Here is a 20,743-nt window from a genome sequence, read left to right as displayed (position 1 = left end):
ATAGGAAATAAAAGTCTAGTATCCCGAACTCAGAATTTAATAGCACACCTTTTGAGAAAGGTTGTTTTTAAATCCTGTGTTTGAGAACAGCACTTTTAGAAAGTGTCTGTTCTCTTGTCTGCCCTTTCTGTGTGCCTTGGCCTGTTTGTGGATTGACTGTCTGGTTTGAGAGTGACAGGGGCTGGGGATTCCCCAGGAGGCTGGCTGAGTCAGCCCTAGGCTGAATGACGGCATTTGCAACATGAGTGGTGGGAGGAGATAGCATCTGGGCCTGAATAGGGCTGAGCCTGCCTTCCACAATGCTGGCTCCACCTCCTGCTGGGCGGCTGACGACCCTGCCCCTCACTCTGAAAGGAAAGAAGAAGCCAGGAAAACAAAGTGCTCAAGGAACACCCGGAACTGGTTCAGACCGGGCTCAGAGCCCTCCTGCACAAAGGGAACAAAGACGTTTAGGTGTATACGTACAGGACCCCTGACAACAGAAAACTAGACCATCCTGGAATCAAGAAGGAACCTCTGCCAAGGAGAAAGCTGAATCTGAAGAAGGAAGACTGTGCTGCTGTTGCTCTGCTGGACTGACCTGCTGTTGTTTTGCTGCTAAGGAGAGGGGAAGGACTTTGCTGTTGTGCTGTGTCCCCTGTCTTGAAGGAATCTCCAAGGGCCTGAGAAGAGCTGGCTCCCTGTTTTTGAAGTCCCAGGAACAAAAGGACTTCACCCCCAGCTTCCCTGAGCTCTGCTGAGAGAGCTCTGTCCTTCCTGGAGTGCTTGGCCCATGTGTGGCGCCGCTGGAAGTTGTACCTGTGGAGGGGAGCTGGAAATCACGCTTTTAAAGACTTTGCTACAGAAAATCTATCGCAAACCCGGGCGAGTGTGAAAATTGCCGCCGCTACGAAGATCAAGATCGTCGCAGCGCCTGCCGTGCTGCCCAAAGACGCCGCATCCTTCGTTAGCAGGAAGATTTCTGCCGCTGCGAACATCATCGCAGAGCCTGCTGCTGCTGGGTGAAACCATCGCATCACGTCGCTGCGAGAATCGTCGCAGAGCCATCTCAACAAGGAGCTGCGAGAGAGATTGCTGCTGGACCGCGCATCGTCGCCCCGGAGATCGTCGCAACACCCGAGAATCATTGCATCGTGCCTTTGCGGGAAAAAAATTCCTACAGAACCTATGCACCGGAATCCATACAAGTGGCCTTCCTCCCCATACAGACCGGATTTGTCGCAACACGCCCGCTGCTGCAGCGGGGCTGTTGCTAACGCCTCTCTAGGGTCTCACGAGCAACGCATCGCTTGTTTTTCACCACTACAGCTTCTGTGCTTGGAACTTTATATCGCTAACAAAGGTACAGTGGCTAAAACGTGACGAAACTGTGGATAAAATTATCGCTAACATTAAGAACTCTTTTGCAACCATATTCTTGTACTGTGTATGTTGGATTTTTGTCATTTTGGTCTGGTGTAGTTTAGATTAAATACCTTTATTTTTCTAAACTCTTGTGGAGTTAGTTTGTGGTGTTTTCACTGTGTTACTGTGAGTGTTGGTACAAATACTTGACACATCGCCTGACTGCTCGTGCCAAGCTACCAAGAGGGTGAGCAGGGATTATCTTAGAGGGTTTCCTCCTTACCCTGTGGAGAAGCGTGGCTCAATGGTTAGAGCGGCAGACCCCGATGCAGAGGTCTGGCCCGGGACCAGGGTTCAATTCCCGCCTCGGCGGTTCTTGGACTCAATTTCCCCGGACCTGATAATTCTCGCCTCGGTGCCGATTCTAATCATGGGTCCCACTCTGTGACTCTGGGTAATAGCTTGCTTAATCTCCACAACAGCCCCAGCAGCGCTTGGATGCCTGGCTTCACCTCGGGGGTGCCCAGGAGTGGACATTTCACAGGAGAGCCAGGATGAGTTCCACAGCGGTATGAATACAGCGCTACGAGACCTCTGGGTAGAAGTGTGCTATATAAATACAAACACATTTACATTTACCCTAACTAGAAGCAAGTGTCCCTATTTGGACCCCTGCCAACTAGAGACCCCAGTTCTAACATTGGTGGCAGCGGTGGGATTTGAACTTGTATTTGTACTAGACCCATAATGATTGGTGTACATCACTAGTGAGTGCAGACCACTACGCCACCGCATTCTACTGTTTTTTGGTTGGTTCTATTTTTGAGTAACTCTTCAAAGCATCATGTCTGTGAATGGAAAGGCACCCAGTAAGGAGGCAGAAGTAGAATTGGAATTTGTCATTGAGGATTTGTATTCCTACAAAGTTGATGAGCTTAGGAAATTCTGCCACGAGTTTGAGTGCCCCATAAAGAGCGGCTACAGGAAGGATGAGCTGCAGAGAATCTTGAAGGCCTATTGGGAGGCACAAGTGGGAAATGATGCAAGTGCAGGGAATAGTTTTCAAGTCACAGATTTGCCAGTGAGCAGAGTAGGCTCAAGGCCTGGCAGCCACCATTCCAATAGAGGAGGAGTTAGAGGAGAACCAAAGAGTGAGAGAACATGACTTAGAAGTCCTGAAGTTAAAAATGAAGCAATTGGAAATGGAGAAAGAAAGGGCAGCGGAGGAAAATAAAAATGCCGTGCCCTGGAGGAAAAGAAGTTGCTTTTGGCTCATGAGTTGCGCATGAGAGAACTGGATCTTAAAGCCAAGGAGGTGGATGCCAGTTCAAATGGTGGCAGCGCACAGCCAGTGCAGGGGGGTAAAGTATATATTCCCAAGGATCTGGTACAGAATTACCATAGGAGTGAGGATGTGTATGCCTGGTTTACTTCTTATGAGATTGCATTGAGAATGAATGGTGTGCCTGACCAGCATTGGGGGGCGGGCCTGTGGAAACATTTTGAGGCTTCTGGGATGAGTGCTCTAGAGCCCTTAGAGATGGCCGGTGCCATGACCTACCCCAATATAAAGGAGGCCTTATGTCTCCGGTATGGCCTTACTTTAGAGCAGTACATACTGCAGTTTAGAAACTCTATGAAGAAAGAGTCTGAGACTTGGATGGAGTGTGCGAATTTGTACTCACGTGCACTGGAAGGTTGGATGAAGGGCAGTAAAGTAACTGATTTTAAGGGGTTGTTGCATTTAATCAGTTGGGAGCACTCGAGTAGTCTTTGTGTTCCAGAGCTGCGCCAGCATCTTTTAGACAGCAAACTGACAGACCCCATTGAGCTTGCTAAAGAGGCGGACCGCTGGACCAGTACCAGGGTCCACAGAGGAATTGTGGGTACCACAGCCAAAGGTGGGCAGGGTCTCCGGCAGAAGAGTGGGGGGGACAAGGGTAACCAAAAGGAGTTCTCGCCAGGGCCCCAAAATAGTTCCCAGGGAAAAGAATCTCAACCCCCCAAACCTAGACAGCCATGGCCCCCTAGGTGCAGGTGGGACAATAGAGATAACAGAGACAACAGGGCGCCGCCTACCTGCTATCACTGCAACGAGGTGGGCCACATAGCTCCTAAATGTCCCAAAAAGAATCCAGCACCCACTGGTGCTCCAGCCCCAGGGTTAGCAAGTGTAGCTTTGGGCGGGGATTTGATTTCCAGTGGGGAGGAGGGTTTAACAGTTATGTCCCTGGTCTCTTTAGGAGACCAAGAGATGGTCCAGGAAACCTTACTGCCCCTTAACACTAGGAAATATGGGCAGAGGGAGATAGAGGCTCTGAGAGACACAGGAGCCAGCGTAACATCCGTGAGGTGTAAGTGGGTGTCTGAAGAGCAGGTCATCCCTGATGTACTCCGCCCTGTAGTGGCAGCTGACAGCTCAGTGCCCCTCTGCAAGTTGGCGCGTGTTCCCTTTGAGTGGGGGGGGGGGTCTCAGGTCTTTTGGAAGTTGTTGTCAGTGATGCCTTGCCTGTAGACTGTCTGCTAGGTAATGACCTGGAGAGTTCTCCATGGGAGGATGTAGGACACAGAACTCATTTGGAGATGTTGGGGTTGTCTGCGTGGATCTGTGTGACCACGCGTGCAATGGCAGCCAGTAGGGGTGATTCAGCAGAACTGGAGCCTGAAACAGTGGCCCAGAGACCTGCCAGGAGAGGAAAGGGCAAAGGGCGCGGGAAACCAGCCCCAGCCGTTCCCACGGTCCAGGAGGAAGCAGACCCTGAGGGGGATGCCCTGGAACCTACAGGGGAACAGGTGGCCGAACTGGGTGACCTACCTGAGCTGACCCATTGGCAGCAAGAAGGTGGGCCCTCCAGGGAGGAATTCTGCAAAGAGCAGAAAGAGTACCCTTCTCTCGTTGGTATGCGGCAACAGGCTGCAGACCAGGCAACAGGTGGAGCGGCCAGAGATCACTTCATCTACTGGGAAGATGACTTGTTATATAGCGAGCCTAAGTTTGCTGAGCCCGGTGCAGCCCCTGTGCTGGTGGTACCCGCGCGGTTCAGGAACTTCCGATTGGGTCTGGCTCATGACGTGCCTCTCGCAGGACATCTGGGGCAAGACAAGACCCTAAACAGGCTTGTCACCCACTTCCACTGGCCCCAGATGAGGAAGCACGTTGGTTCCTTTTGTAGGTCTTGCCAAACATGTCAGGCCAGTGGCAAGACTGGAGTGAAGTGCAAGGCACCCCTCCAACCCTTTCCTGTGGTGAGCACCCCTTTCGAGCGGATGGGCATCGACATCGTGAGGCCCCTGGAACCCGAGACAGCCTTAGGCAACAGGTTCATCCTGGTCTTGGTGAACCATGCCACACGGTACCGGGAAGCAGTCCCTCTCAGGACAATCACAGCACCCGTGGTGGGCCGTGCATTGATGGGGATCTTTTCCCGTGTGGGGTTCCCCAGAGAGGCGGTCTCTGACCGGGGTACCAACTTCATCTCTAGGTACATGAAGTCTCTGTGGGAGGAGTGTGGGGTAACTTCACCACTCCTTACCACCCTCAAGGAAATGGGTTGGTTGAAAGGTTCAACCACACCCTGAAAGGTATGATTATGGGCCTAGCAGAGCCCATGAGACGGAAGTGGGACGTCTTGTTACCATGCCTGTTGTTTGCCTACAGGGAGGTGCCTCAGAAGTCCTTAGGGTTCAGTCCCTTTGAACTCCTGTATGGTACCCTGTTAGAGGACCTCTCACACTGGTGAAGGAGGGGTGGGAGAAATCCCGTGGGAAGACCCCCCAGGATGTGTTCAGCTATTTGTTGGCCATTTGCAACCAGACACAACGCTGCAGGAAGCTCGCTCAGGAGAACCTGGAAGCTAGCCAGGAAGAAATGAAAAGATGGTACGACCAGAATACCACTCTGGTCGAATTTCAACCTGGGCAGAAAGTGTGGGTGATGGCGTCAGTGGAGCCTTGTGCGCTCCAAGGCAAGTGGACTGGGCCATGTGAGGTAGTGGAGCGAGAGCGAAGTAACCCACCTGGTTAACTTGAAGACCCCCAGGCAACCCCTGAGAGTCTTGCATGTGAACCGCCTCAAACCACACTTTGAGAGGTCTGAAGTGACAATGCTCATGGCTACAGATGCTGGAGGGGAAGAGGATAGTGATCCTCTCCCTGACCTCCTGGCAGCTAAGGAGCAAGACGGGTCAGTGGATGGTATGGTCCTCTCGCCCACCCTGACCCCAGAATAGCAGAGGGACTGTCGCCAAGTGCTGGGTCAGTTTGCCTCCCTGTTCTCCCTGACCCCAGTTATCACCAAATGGTGCATCCATGATGTGGACACTGGAGATAGTTTGCCTGTGAAACAGACATTTTACAGGGTACCTGACAAGGTCAGGGCCAGCATCAAGGAAGAGGTTTCCAAGATGTTGGTGCTAGGGGTAATTTAGCCCTCCAGCAGCCCCTCGGCTAGCCCAGTGGTCTTAGTGCCAAAAGCTGCTGCGCCCGGTGCCACTCCAGAACTCCGGTTTTGCGTGGACTACCGTGGGATCAATGCAGTCACGAAGACTGACGCACACCCCATCCCCAGAGCTGATGAGCTCGTGGATCGGTTGGGAGCTGCCCAGTACCTCAGTACGTTTGATTTAACATCTTGGTACTGGCAGATTGCTTTAACTGATGGGGCCAAGGAGAGGTCTGCATTCTCAACACCAGAGGGGCACTTCCAGTTCCGATTCATGCCCTTTCGGTTGAAGAATGCCCCTGCCACCTTCCAGAGACTGGTTAACCAGCTACTGACCGGGCTGGAGGAATTCAGCGCCGCATACCTGGATGACAGTGCTGTGTTCAGGTCCACGTGGGAAGAACACTTGCAACACCTCTGTGAAGTGTTGAAGGCTCTGTAAAGGTAAGGGTAGGCCTCACTATCAAGGCCAGCAAGTGCCAGATAGGGCAGGGATCTGTGGTGTATTTGGGACACCATGTGGGGAGCGGCCAGGTGGCGCCCCTACAGGCAAAGATTGATACCATTCTGGCTTGGGAGCCCCCCAAGACCCAGACAGAGGTGAGAGCCTTTTTAGGTCTCACCGGGTATTACAGACGGTTTGTCAAGGGATATGGAACCCCTTGACAGAGCGGACTTCCAAGTCCAAGAAGCAGCCCAGAAAAGTGAACTGGACCGAAGCCTGCCAGACTGCTTTTGATACCCTGAAGACTGCCATGTGCACAGCACCGGTGCTCAAGGCATCAGATTTCTCCAGTGAGTTCATAGTGCAGAAAGACGCTTCAGATCATGGTGTGGGAGCAGTACTCTCACAGATCACTGAGGAGGGCTGGGGCCTGGGCCCTGAAGAAGCTGAGGCCCTACCTGGTTGGGACTCAATTCCGTGTTCAGACAGACCACAGGCCCCTCAGATGGTTGATGCAGATGAGGGGTGAGAACACAAAACTGTTGAGGTGGTCCATCTCCCTACAGGGAATGGACTTTACGGTGGAACACCGCCCTGGTACAGATCACGCCAACGCTGATGGTCTGTCCAGATTTTTCCGCCTTAGTGAAGAGAGCTCCCAAGAGGGTGGGAAGTTCTCCCCACTTTCAGCTGGAGGGGACACGTGTTAGACCTGGCATCTTTGGCGTGGTTTCCCCAATCTTTTTGGCCTCTACCTCTTGTATTTTTTATGCTGTGCTGGATTTCGTTTTTGCTGGTTTAGATGCTTTGGACACTCTGCCACTGCTGATCAGTGTCAGAGTGTAAGTGCTCCCTGTGTAAAATTATATTGTGATTGGATATACATGATTGGCATATTTTTATCCCCATGAACTCCCTAGTAAAGTGCACTGGGTGTGCCAGGGCTGGTGATGACAAATGCTACTAGGTGGCCTGCAGCACTGATTGTGCCACCCACATGAGTAGCCCTAAAATGGTGTCTCAGGCCTGCCACCGTAGTGCCTGTGTGCAGTCTGTGAACTGCCATGTCCTTCTGGTCAGTGTCCCCACTGACCAGGCCTAACCCTTCCCTTTCTGTGCACATTGGTCACCCCTATGGAAGGCCCAAGGTACCCCCTTGGGCAGGGTGCAGTGTATGTGAAAGGTAGAGCATGTACTTGTGCAGGTGACATGCTCTGGCATGCTCTGGCAGTGAATTACAGCCATTTTCATTTTTCACTCCTGCAAGGCTATCTTGCTCCATAGGCTATCATGGGGGATGCTGGCTACAGTGGCTACCAGCATAACTTCCCATAGGAACAAGATAGGACATAAGAGTCTAGTATCCCTGAACTCAGAATTTAATAACACACCTTTTGAGAAAGGTTGTTTTTAAATCCTGTGTTTGAGAACAGCACTTTTAGAAAGTGGCTGTTCTCTTGTCTGCCCTTTCCGTGTGCCTTGGCCTGTTTGTGGATTGACTGTCTGGTTTGAGAGTGACAGGGGCTGGGGATTCCCCAGGAGGCTGGCTGAGTCAGCCCTAGGCTGAATGACTGCATTTGCAACTTGAGTGGTGGGTGGAGATAGCACCTGGGCCTGAATAGGGCTGTGCCTGCCTTCCACAATGCTGGCTACACCTCCTGCTGGGCGGCTGATGACCCTGCCCCTCACTCTGAAGGGAAAGGAGAAGTAAGGAAAACAAAGTGCTCAAGGAACACCCAGAACTGGTTCAGAGCCCTCCTGCACAAAGGGAACAAAGACTTTTAGGGGTATAAGTACAGGACCCCTGACAACAGAAAATTACATCATCCTGGAATCAGTACCTGTGGAGGGGAGCTGGAAATCACGCTTTTAAAGACTTTGCTACAGAGCGTGAAAATTCCCGCCGCTACGAAGATCGAGATCGTCGCAGCGCCTGCCGTGCTGCCCAAAGACGCCGCGTCCTTCGTTAGCGGGAAGATTTCCGCCGCTGCGAACATCATCGCAGAGCCTGCTGCTGCTGGGTGAAACCATCGTATCACGTCACTGCGAGATTCTTCGCAGAGCCATCGCAACGAGGAGCTGCGAGAGAAAGATTGCCGCTGGACCGCGCATCGTCGCCCCGGAGATCGTCGCAACACCCGAGAATCGTCGCATCGTGCCTTTGCAGGAGAAAACTTCCTACAGAACCTACGCACCGGAATCCATACAAGTGGCCTTCCTCCCCATACAGACTGGATTCGTCACAACACGCCCGCTGCTGCAGCGGGGCTGTCGCTAACGCCTTCCCAGGGTCTCAGGAGCAACGCATCGCTTGTTTTTCACCGCTACAGCTTCTGTGCTTGGAACTTTTTATCGCTAACAAAGGTACTGTGGCTAAAACGTGACACAACTGTGGATAAAGGTATCGCTAAAAATAAGAACTCTTTTGCAACCATATTCTTGAACTGTGTATGTTGGATTTTTGTCGTTTTGGTCTTGTGCAGTTTAGATTAAATACCTCTAAACTGTTGTGGAGTCAGTTTGTGGTGTTTTCACTGTGTTACTGTGTTACTGTGTTACTGTGTTACTGTGGAGAAGCGTGGCTCAGTGGTTAGAGGCGGCAGACCCGGAAGCTGAGATCAGCCGTGGACCAGGGTTCGATTCCCTGCCTCGGCGGGTCTCGGGCTCAAAAAAAATTCCACGGACTTGACAATTCTCGCTCCGGTGCCTACTCGACTCACGGGGTCACACTCTGCGACTCTGGGCAATAGCTTGCTTAATCTCCACTACGGCCCCTCGCGGCGGGATGCCTGGCTTTCACCTTGTGAATACCCTGCCGGGGTATCTCACAGGGGAATACCAGGACGGGTTCCCTAAGCAAGCGCCTTGAGACCCCTGGGTGATTTGTGCGCTATATAAATCGAAATACATTTACATTTACATTACTGTGAGTGTTGGTACATATACTTTACACATCGCCTTTGGTTAGCCCTGACTGCTCGTGCCAAGCTACCTAGAGGGTGAGCAGGGGTTATCTTAGAGGGTTTCCTCCTTACCCTGACTAGAAGCAAGGGTCCCTATTTGGACAGTGGTACCTACCCCTGCCAACTAGAGACCCCCAGTTCTAACAATATTGCTACCCCCTAGCATAAGAGTAGTATGTGGCAGAGTAGAGCTACCCCCACCCATTTCTTTGCTAATTTTTGCATTTCACTGTATTTCTTGTTACCATGCATTGTGGACCTTGTTGCTTTTCAAGAATGAGGGGATCTGGTATATTTTGGTATAATACCCATCCCCAGGACATTCCAGGAGATTACATTACTGTACTTAGCCATGAGTGTCAATATGTGGCACCCTGACCCTGCCAAAGTCTCAACGCGTGTTAGCCGTAGTTGTATCAGACTCCCCCCCACGCTCCGTGGTGCAATAATGGAAATCAATCAGCAACTCAATGACAACAAACTCCTCATAACTCAGTTGTAGAACAAGTTATAAGCAAGTGCTAGTAGACCCCCCTCACTCCTTGAGGTTACTCATCATCAAAGCAGATGAGGACACCCCCCACACCCCAAGCCCTACAAATGTAAAGTCCATTGCCATAGTGCCATCTCCCTGGATCACTATCTGCAAAGTGCCTGGTCCACAAGAGGAGGGCAGTTCGGACGGTCTGCCACTGACACATGCTTTCCAGACACGGTTGACTCCTTCAAAATCTAGTCTTTTCCCTTGGTATTCTGTCCCACATTTCTAGCCATCTACAGAGATCCTCAGGGCAGTCGAAGAAGTGGAACTTTCTTTCGGATATCACTCTCAATCTAACCAGATATAAGAGCATATACTTGAGGTCCATACTTTTTAATTTCCTAATTACTTCTAGAAAAGATTTTCTGTCTCCCTGCACTCTCTGTATATAATCAGGATAGATGGACATTTTGTGGTTCTTGTAAAGAGCATTGTCCATTTCACATGTGCCCGGAGGATACTGTCTTTATAATTAAGAACTATGGCTATAATCGCACGAGGAGGCGCTCCAGGCTGTGGCAGAGCGATCAGCGCTCTATGTGCCCTTTCAATAACAACAAAGTGGGAGAGATCTTCCGGATTCAGCACATCCCACAACCACGCTCGAATTGCTCCGTTGATCTTCCTTCTGCACACTCGGGGAAGCCCAAAAATCAAACGTTATTGCAACATGATCGTGCTTCCGTGCCTTCCGTCCAACCTTCTAGAGCCCCTGTCTTGGAGATGACACAATTTGTTTTTTGAAGGAGGCTTTGCACTGATCTGTGCGGAGTAGATGGACTTCAACTGACACAGTTTCTATCATTTGCTCCAGCTCTACCACAGAGCCCTCGATGGCCACCATCAGCTCTACTCTGGAAGGCTCTTCCGCCGGCTCTGCCAGCAACCCTGCACTGGGATCTCTGCGAGGGCTCCCCTGATGTTTCTGTCTGTGCATGTCCGACTGGGGACTCATATACTGATCCATTGTGTTGCCCTAGTAGGGGCCTGAGCTTTTTCCTTCCCTGTGTACGATGACATGCTGAAGTAACTGTTGCTCAAGAGAGGGCCCCCATACGGCAAAAAAAGGGGGTGCATAGTACAGCAGTAGCTAGCTGACACTGCAGTGTCCCTATAAAGCACTGGAGGTGACCCTTCCAATTCACCTTCGAAGGGGGCAACACCCATTGTGAGACCAGTGCACAGAAGTCTAGTGGACCCCCTCAGGGAGCAACCGGAGATGGGCTACAACAATATCTGTACACTGGCAAGGAAGGCCCAGGTCCTCATGTATGCCCCTGATGCTTACCGTCACAAATCACAGTCTATTCAATCCCACAGCCCCCAGAGACCTTCCAACTGAGGCCGCTTAAGCACTCTACTTGGTCTGCTCTCACTTGTGCCATTTGTGTGACTATGTCCTGATAGTGAAATACTGCCTATGTCGTTTTTACTATTGAAGGCTGTCTGTCCAATAGGCTAACATGGGAGTTACTTTGTAACATCTTGCAAATATAACTTTCCATTGGGACAAGATGAAGAAGTGGAGTTAAGGCTCTCTGAACTCAGAATTTAATAAAAACAATTTAGGGAGATGGTTTTTGAATTGTGTGTTTGAAAATACCACTTTTAGAAAGTAGGCATTTTTTTATTTAACCATTCTGTGTGCCTCTGCTGGTTTAAGTATTGCCTGAAAGGAGCTGGGGATGTGCATTCACTGTAGACAGCCACAATGGAGTTGAGGTGTGTCCTGCCTTTCCTGGGTGACTCAGAACTGAGCTAAATAGTCCTTGGCTGCATTTTAGTAGAAGGAGTTTCACTTGTGTCTTACACCTGAGTAGCCAGTGTCTCCCCTGCACAACGCTGTCTTCGCGTCCTGTGATCAAGATGCATTAGAGAGGACAGAATTGGTTTGGACTGGGCTCAGAGCCCTTTGCCACAAAGGGAACAAAGACAAACTGGGGTATAATTACTGGACCTTAAACCCCAGAGAATTAGATCATTTCTGGACTCAAGAGGAACCTTTTGCGAAGAAGAAGAGCTGGAGAGATGGAAGGAGGAGTACTGCCCCTTTGCTGTGTGCGTTGCTGGGTTGATGCTTTTGCCAAGGAAGGGGACAAAGACTAGAACTTTGATGAGAATCTGATTGAAGAAGAATCTCCAAGGGCTTGTGTGTGCTGGCCTCCTGTTCTGAAGTCCCAGGGAAACAAAGACTTCACCACCAGCTTCCCTGAACTCAACTGATGGAACTTCTGACCTACCAGGAGGTGCCTATTCCATTTTGGGCCTCTGGAGGTTGTTCCTACTGTTGAGAGCTGGAATAAACTTAAAGAAAGCAAGAAAAACAACTCAGACTTTGTCAGCGACACCGCCAGCGACACCACAACCTTCACCGAGGCCAGGGGCACCGCTCGTGAAGTACACGGCGCATCGCCACACCTGAACCGCAGCCCTGACGCCAGTCTACGCATTCAATTATCGGCCTTCCCGACGCCATGGCTCGCATTGATGCAGTCACCGCCAGATTCCTATTATCACTGAGCCAATAACCGACAATGACGACTTCACATCTCCTCATTGCAACCAACGCCTCACTGCCGACTTCCCTTGTTCGGGACTAGACACATCACCTCCTCCTGGACACAATGCCTAGCCTCCCCCAAGGCAACCAGGCAAACCTCCTCAGCATCGACGCCTCACCCCCACGATGCCATGCATCCTCCATAGACTTCGTTTACCAAGTTACTATTGTTTGGGGGTCTGTATGACTCAATGCCCAGCGCCTCACACCTCATGGATGGTGACGTACTTTGGATTGATGCCTGTTACGACGTTGTAATAGCCCCAGAAGAATCTATTTATTTCTACAATTACTACTTCTGCAAGTAACTGTTTTTAATTACTATTTTGATATATGTATGTTGAATTTTTGTCATTTTGGTCTTGTTTGGTTTAGATGAAGATTCTCTATTTTTCTAAACTGGTGTGGTGTCCATTTGTGGTGTTTTCACTGTGTCACTGTGTTACTGTGTGTTTTGAGTATAAATACTTTACACATTGCATTTGGGAAAAGCCTGTCTGTTCATGCCAAGGTACCAAGGGGGTGAGCAAGGGTTTTATAAAGTGCGTATCCCCCTTGCCATCACTAGAAGAAAGGTCCCTACTTGGTCAAAGGTGCATAACTTTGACAATTAGCGACCCCCATTCTAACACCTTGTCACAGAGCAAGGGTATAAAAACCATCTTTCCCAGTCTTGCTGAACTGCCAAGGAGAATTGTGTTTGCCTCATTCCATTATCATTCTCAACTGATGTTTCTTTCCTGTTCCCTCCCTAACCTTTCCAATGGGTTAGGAGGGTGAGGGGCGGCCTATGGGAGGTGCTGCGGGAATGAGGGGAAGGTTCTTCATACTCTTAGTCTTGCCCTATTGGAATATGACCCTCCAGAACCAACCTCCAGGTTGGAAGGGTTGACTCTGCCCCAGGACCCCTACCACCTTGGGCGATGTGGAACAGCCTCCCTACACCAACTTCCTTGTCAGCGAATAAGGGTTTCTGGTCAACCCAATCCTCACCCACCAAGGGGCAGAGGTCGGAGGGAAAATTGTACACCGCTACTCCCATCCATCAAGGGTGGAGGTATTTCTTCAACTCTCCCAACCCCCAACTGTCTTGTTAAAAGGCACTAAGGATTACTGCTGGCACACCGCAAGTGCCCTGGCATCTTTCTGATATTCGTGAAGCAGCAACCAGGAAGGCAGCTTGTTGTCCAGTCTTCCTTATCCCTAAAAAGCATGAGGGCAATTGAGGACTGGGACAGGCAATACCTCCGATAAATATAAAATATGCTCTCAAATGTAGATTTTTCACAATCATTTTTTTATGTTGTCAATATAATGTCTTGTGTATATAGATGTTCTAATGAATCAGCAGAGCTTGAATTAGCAAAGATTATTATTTAATGTACTATTAGGTAACAATTATAACTTTTTCACTTACTCAAAAATCGTATCAGATTTTTAAAACAAAACTACTATTGCATCTCTTAAATGCATTAATACTTACTAAAAACTGTCTGATGAGTGCACAAGTCTAAAAGCATTTAGTAGAAACATGCAACCAGTAAAAAAAGTATGAAAGATAATACAAAAGTTGTTCAATGAATACCTTCAACTTTAATCTGGTTCTACCTTCTTCATCAAGCATCTCCTCATCTTCAAACTCATCTTCATAGTACTGAGGATCAAAGGGTCTGAAATGAAACAAAAGCATACTTTAAATTGCCTGAGAACTGCATAACATGGTCTGTATTACTCAACGCTATTACTGTGCTTCAACACCACTAAATCTGCCTGGTTTCTCGCCTTCAACATTTTAACTTTCCTCTTCTGTGTCTACATTGTTGACCTTATTTAGAATCTGGTGATACCTGAAAATCCTAAATTATCTTAAGAACTTGGTCTACCCTGAACAGAATCTGACGGTATCAGAACATTTTGCACTGTAACAGTTTGTACTACTACATACAAAAGCTCATAAATAATGGATAATAAAATGTATATTCGCTCAGTAAAATTACCTAGGTTCCACACTGAGAAAATTAGGAAGCTTGACGAAATATAAATCATTTCCTAGATCTGTGTTCACTTTTGGAATTTCGACTTCTATCCTTGTTTCTGGAACTGGTTCATCTTGCTGGTCTAGGTCCATTGCCTCATCATCCTACAATAAAAGCAGTATCTTATCAACTAGTTAATAGATGCAAAGATCAGTAAAACTATTGAAATAACTGGTACACTTTTGAGAACAGTTCAACACTCTTCAATTTGCTTTAAATCTTCCAACACACAGGACAAAGGTTTCAACCATACGGACACATCTATCAATGCCACCCCCTCCCATATATCCCATCCTACACAGACCAAACAAAAACTACCCATCATAACCCCAACGTATTTGAGTCAAATGCCTACACAGTGAAAGGAAGACCAGCGGATTCAACCAGCCTATCTGCCAATAAATAATGTGCTGACCCGGTGCAGGCATGAATTAAGAGCTGTACAGGCGACAGAGCATTCATTGTGACAGTGAATGTGAGTTGCAGGGAACTAATTTGAAAATATCGACAGAGCAGAGCAGTGCAGCCTATCAGTAATACAGGTTCTGGTGTGATTCTGTGTGTATGCCGCTTGTTTACCTTTGGGTAGTAGTTGCACACTATAAAAAACATTCGATTCAGAATAAGATTCCCAAATCAAGCGTTCAACTTGGATGAAATACATTCTCACAAACAAGAAGCCCTTGATTTTCTCAGAACTTCTGAATTAGTTTCTAGTCAATTATCCTGACGTAAAACCATGAGTTAAGACCTCTGCAATTCCATTAATTCCTGTCACATTTTAGAAAGATTAGATAAGTTACATGGAAAAAAATATGATCAACAGATAAGTAAGTTTTAGAGTATATGTGTGCCTGATTCCTACACCTTGATGACTGGTTTTAAAGCGGAGAGAGTTCATGCACAATGGACCAAACCGCACAACACACCACTCCAGACAAGTGAAAACAAATCAATCGTAGGGTGACATTTTCTCTTCAAAAATATTTGGAAGCGTTAGGTGTATATTACATTTTATTTAGCAAGATACTTTCAGACAAAGAAATTGCCTCTACTTTTTAAGAGATCAGATGTACCCAAGTGACTTAGCCAGGCTCCTGTTTTACAGCAGTTTACTATATGATTAAATACAGCTAGATATCATTGGACTGAAAACAATAAGGAAGAGACCCATGCAGGACACAGCATGTCAAGCTGATCAGAAGAAACTAGAGAAGTTATCAAGATAATGTGGTTAGCACCACAATTTAAGAAACACTTAGACCATGCAAGATCAATATTAAAATGAGTTTCTTCATCCTGGATTCGGCTGAACAGCGTGGAATGATAACTGGCTATCACCACCACTGAACTATCAAGCTCCACCACTGAACTATCTGAACTATCAAGCTCTTAAAATGTCTACTCACAAACTCGAAATGAACCTTGTTTAATGTTTATGTCTCAAGTCACTTGTGAAAACTCTGAAAGGTTTGTCAGCAGCTATTTCATCGTATGAGAAGGCTGATTTTTAGGTTTTAACCACAATCACTGTTTCAGAGTGTTTTAACCTGCCCTCCCCCATGAAGGAAGGTTTTTATTTTGACTCCTCCAAGTTTGCAAGTGGAATTTCCTCTATAGCTACACCTCAGTCTTTCAATTCATACAAAATTATGGAGATGCTTTTCACTTCTTTTATGACGCAATCCTTGGGCACTGGTAATGGACTTTTCTGATATGTCTGCACGATTTACAAATAGGACTGAGGCTTCAAAGTGACTACGATCCAATCTCTCTGAAGTAATTTTTGCTCTAAGCAGGCAAATCTATCTCACATGTGTCCAAATTTTCTTTTTGTCTAACTGGAGAGTGATTAGATGGGGCACTTTGTGTGCATTTGGTGAAACCCAATTTCTGTATACGCCGATATGGGTCAAGGCAATTAATCTTGGACATTAAATAATACTGTACAATTTGCTAATTATTATGATGGATACGTCCATTTCTTGCCTTAAGCTCTCAGCAGCTGAACATGGGGCTAGACAGAAATGTATCAGATATTACCGGGCTTAAACAGAAGTACGGCCATTACTCCATGAATGTGATGGATTTTTGTCTGTCCAAAGTTCCTACTTGCTGGAACAGAATGACTGCAGTATTTCATGTGCACTAGCCACATGGGATAGATCTTTTTCTGACCAAGAGCACATATCAGCAGATGGGTAACATTGCTAGTACTAGAGGCAAGCAGGGCTCTGACCACAGAACAGGATAAGTTGTGCCTGCCTAAACATTAGTTTGGAGAATAATCTGGAGCATGCACAGTAACCATCTCTATGGAAGTGGTCATTTTACCCACAGTGAAAACATTAAGAAAGAAACAGGTAAAACTTTCATAAATCAATACCTGTTTCACTATGCAAAACTAGCTCTCATAGCTAGCTTATGCTATGTTTTGTGTATTTGTCTAGTGTGACTTATCACCCGTAAGGGTATCATAGCGCTGGAACAGCATGTAGGCGTAAGACTGAGTTAGTCAAAGAGCCAGGTTCTCGGCTTCTTGCTGAATTCAAGAAGTGAGGAGGAGGCCCAGATGTGTTGAGGGAGGTTGCTCTATGTTTTAGGTGCAATGTAGGAGAATGCTATGGCTACAGGATTATTCTAGCATGTCACATGCAATGGCTATGTGCCAAAAAATAATTACACAAAAGCAGAATTACACAACAGGAGCTGGGAGAATATACATCATGCACTTAAACAGCACAACAGGTGGCCGTGAAGGAATTGTTATGTGCCCATTATTCATCGTTTAGCCTTCTGGAAAAAAACACCTGAAGAAAATGAATCCTTTCATTTATGCTGGTTAGGACTCACGAAAAACGTTGAAAATGGCCAAGGCCCAAATCAGGTTCCAGTTGATTTACATAAGCAAGAACCTGATATCACGAAGTGTTTTTTCTCCAAATTCCAAAACACTGTTTTGGGAGCAGTCCAAATTCTGATCTCCTGGAAATCAGCTATCACTGCAGCAATATATAGGAAACATTGGCAAAGGCAATAGGCTTGACCCATGCTAGGTATTTGCGCTCGCTCCTTTTTGTAACAGACATGCCTTGTTTTTGATATGTTTGAATGTGTAAACTGAAAACACACAAAGAGTGGACCAACTGGACATTGACTAAGTCAGGATACAGAATTATACACATGAACCACAAACATATAGACACCTATAGAGAACATATATGGGCACTAGCAGACACAGAAGGATATTGGTTAAATGCTTGGATGAATGGTTTTGGGTACATACAATGCTGAATGCGTAAATAGATGGCTGCAGTTTAGCAGCTGCAAGTGTGGGTACATGGATGAGTGTACATTAAAGGCAAAATGCATTGGCATGGGTGGTTGGAAGGATGGGTTGACAGATGTAGAGGTGTGAATAAATGTGTTGAGGAATAAATGTCTATAGAAGGAAGGATAAATACTTTGTGCATTGATGGATAAGTGTAAGTATAAAGGTATCTGTACAGATGACTGTGGGTGGGCAGATGGGTGCTTACGCGTATTTAGAAGAATACATGGATGATGTGCATGGAATAAGTAAATAATGTTCAATTACAATAATCTGCTATTGAGTAATAAGTATATTATAAAAAAGGTAGCTAAAGGTGAAGTAACACTGGGTTTGAGTAACACAGACTGCCACAGAACTCCTGGAGTCCTCAACCTTACTAGGTTTTTCGCCAGCAGCTGCAGCACTGCCCCATCCCATCCCAATGAAGCAGCCTCTAGGGCCATGACTAAAGCAAGTGAATGAAAAGAAAACAATCAAATCCAAATTAAAAATTGCAATCTGCACTTGAGGATACTAGAAATTGGGTCGTCAGTCAGCCACGTATTGTAAAATAAGTATCTTGGTTTTTGCAGAATGAGGTTCACTGGGCCAGGGTTATGCCCATTTCCCCCAGGAAGTGGTCATAAAGGATGTATAGTCACTCTAAAGGTAAGTCACCCATTGGCTACTACCTGTCACTACCCTTAGGGCAGGGCATACGCTGGATGTAGTCTGCTCCAATCTCAGCACGCTCCAGATAGGAAAGCCATCCCCACAGGTCTGGTCCGATCACAGTTTTATTCCGCTACACATCCACGTGCCAGGGAAGGGGCATAGAGAAGAGAAGTTAGGCACAGGACCCCCTAGGAAAGAGTGGCAGCGTCTGTTCATGAATAACACGAAACATACAGTGGCGCAAGCTAAGGTACCTACTCTCACAGGTGTTCCAGGGGAGGATTCCAGCAGGTTCCACGACTGGATGTCGTCAATAGGGGAGGAATTGCTTCCAGTTGGTCGCCCAACTGGTTTAAATAAAAGAAAACCCCATGGAGACCCCTGGTTCTCGAAAGAACTACAAGAACTCCACTTGCAATCCAAGCAGCTGGAAAGCAGATGGAGAAGGGGTTATAAGGAATCCGACTGCCTGATCTTCAAAAAATTTAGGAACAAATATCATGCAGCCATTAAATCAGCAAAAAAATCCTATTTTTCCGCACAAATCACCAGGGCAAATCACAACCAAAAAGACATTTTTACAATCGTAAAATCATTTATCGACCCCAAGGGGGTACAGGCTGAAATTCCCCCTTCTCAAGAGTTATGCGATGACATCGCAACTCACTTCGAAGAAAAGATCAAGGCCATCCAAAAGAACTGTGACCCTCGACCACCTAGGGCCTTCAGAGGCACAGGGAACCCCGAATGGGGAGGGTAATGCAGACCTCCAAACTTTTGAACCGGCCACGCTCTCCCAGACAAAGGAAGCAACCCTGATCTGTAAGTCCGGCTCCCCGTTGGATGCCTGTCCACCGTTGCTTTTACATCATATAGTGGACATCGTTGGCCCGGTGATAAATAAGATTGTTAATTCCTCCCTAGCCACAGGGATAGTCCCAGACGAATGGAAATTCGCCATAGTAAAACCTTTAAAAAAGAAAAAGAAATCAAACGTCGACTAATCAGATCTTACAAATTATAGACCCATATCCCTGTTACCCATCTTGGGTAAAATTACAGAGAAAATTGTTTACAAGGAGCTCTCTAATTACCTAGAGGCAACACAGGCTTTTCATCCCCGCCAATCTGGTTTCCGACCAAAATTCTCCACTGAGTCGGCATTATTAGAAATCTCAGATACCATTAAATTCATCCTGGACGAAGGCAAGAGGGCAGTGCTGATCCTTTTAGATCTGTCAGCGGCGTTTGACTCGATCTCACATAAAATCTTGCTCAACAGATTAAGATCGTGTGGCATATCAGATCAGGCCTTAGCATGGATTACAACTTTTTTGGCAAACAGGACACAATCAATTGCGTTGGGACCATTTATGGCACCTGTACAAGTTACAGGTGACACAGGAGTGCCGCAGGGGGGCTTCACTGAGTACTCTGCTGTTTAATGTATATATGACCCCTCTTGTCACTCTAATCTCCAATTATGGGATTGAGATCACGTCATACGCCGATGACACCCAACTTATCCTTTCCCTGGATAAGACCTCTACTAATGTAGAGGCAAAATTTAAGGCCTGTCTGACGGCTGGGTTGCAATGGATGAAGGAAAACCATCGTTGTTGCAACACCAGCAAGACAGAAATGTTACCGATAGGGAAAGTTAATGCCTTCTGTCCAAGGGATTGGTGGCCAGACGATACCACAGCACCGCCATCAACGGTAGATAAGGCCAAAAACCTAGGCGTGTGGTTCGACTCTGCCCTTTCCTTCAAGCCCCACGTCTTGAAACTGACCGGGACCTGTTTTGGGTTCATGAAAACCTTGCGAAAATGTTTTAACTTGATTCCCCTAGTCGCCAAAAAGACGGTAGCAGTGGCCCTCATATCATCTAGACTGGACTATTGTAATAGTCTCCTTGCAGGAACTAACAAATCTAACCTGAGGAGACTTCAAGTAGTCCAGGACGCGGCGGCCAGATTGGTTTTAGGACTACCACGCAGGGCGTCGGACTCGGCGACACTGGAGACCCTTCACCGGCTCCCAGTCTGTAAAAGGGTCCTGTTCAAACTCCTACTGACAACTTTTAAAGCCCATCGCCACTTAGGCGCAGGATATCTCTCAGCAAGATTTAGGCCCTACCTTACGGCAAGAACGCTAAGGTCAACCTCGGCCAACCTGCTCAGTGTCCCAACGTTTCGGCTACTTACCAGAGGCGGAAGATCAGCGACCGTTTTGGGAGCTAAAGCCTGGAACAGCATACCAAACGAGCTCAGAACCATGGAACATGAGGGGCAGTTTAGAAAACAACTAAAGACGTGGATCTTTGGACTACCACTGGCTCGTTGCCAAAAGCTTATTTAGACTCTTGTTACCTACCTGACCTGTTGTGGATAGCGCCAGGAGACTCCGTGAGGAGTGGCAGTTA

At 47.4% G+C, this 20,743-nt stretch overlaps 1 protein-coding gene across 1 annotated transcript in view; it reads right to left on the bottom strand.

Annotated features, from left to right (window-relative positions):
* Nucleotides 1-20,743, bottom strand: part of LEO1 (LEO1 component of Paf1/RNA polymerase II complex) — a 215,090-nt gene that overhangs the window by 126,889 nt on the left and 67,458 nt on the right. The window contains exons 5-6 of the mRNA XM_078684833.1: nt 14,292-14,434; nt 13,880-13,964 (exon numbers count right to left, since the gene is read on the bottom strand). Of these exons, the coding sequence (XP_078540959.1) occupies nt 13,880-13,964; nt 14,292-14,434 (228 nt within the window). The remainder of the gene's footprint in view (nt 1-13,879; nt 13,965-14,291; nt 14,435-20,743) is intronic.

This window comes from Lissotriton helveticus, chromosome 3_2 (assembly GCF_964261635.1).
Source record: "Lissotriton helveticus chromosome 3_2, aLisHel1.1, whole genome shotgun sequence".
In the NCBI taxonomy this organism is placed as follows: domain Eukaryota; kingdom Metazoa; phylum Chordata; class Amphibia; order Caudata; family Salamandridae; genus Lissotriton; species Lissotriton helveticus.
Note: the sequence above shows the minus strand (reverse complement) of the source record. Positions and strands in the feature narration are given on the sequence as shown.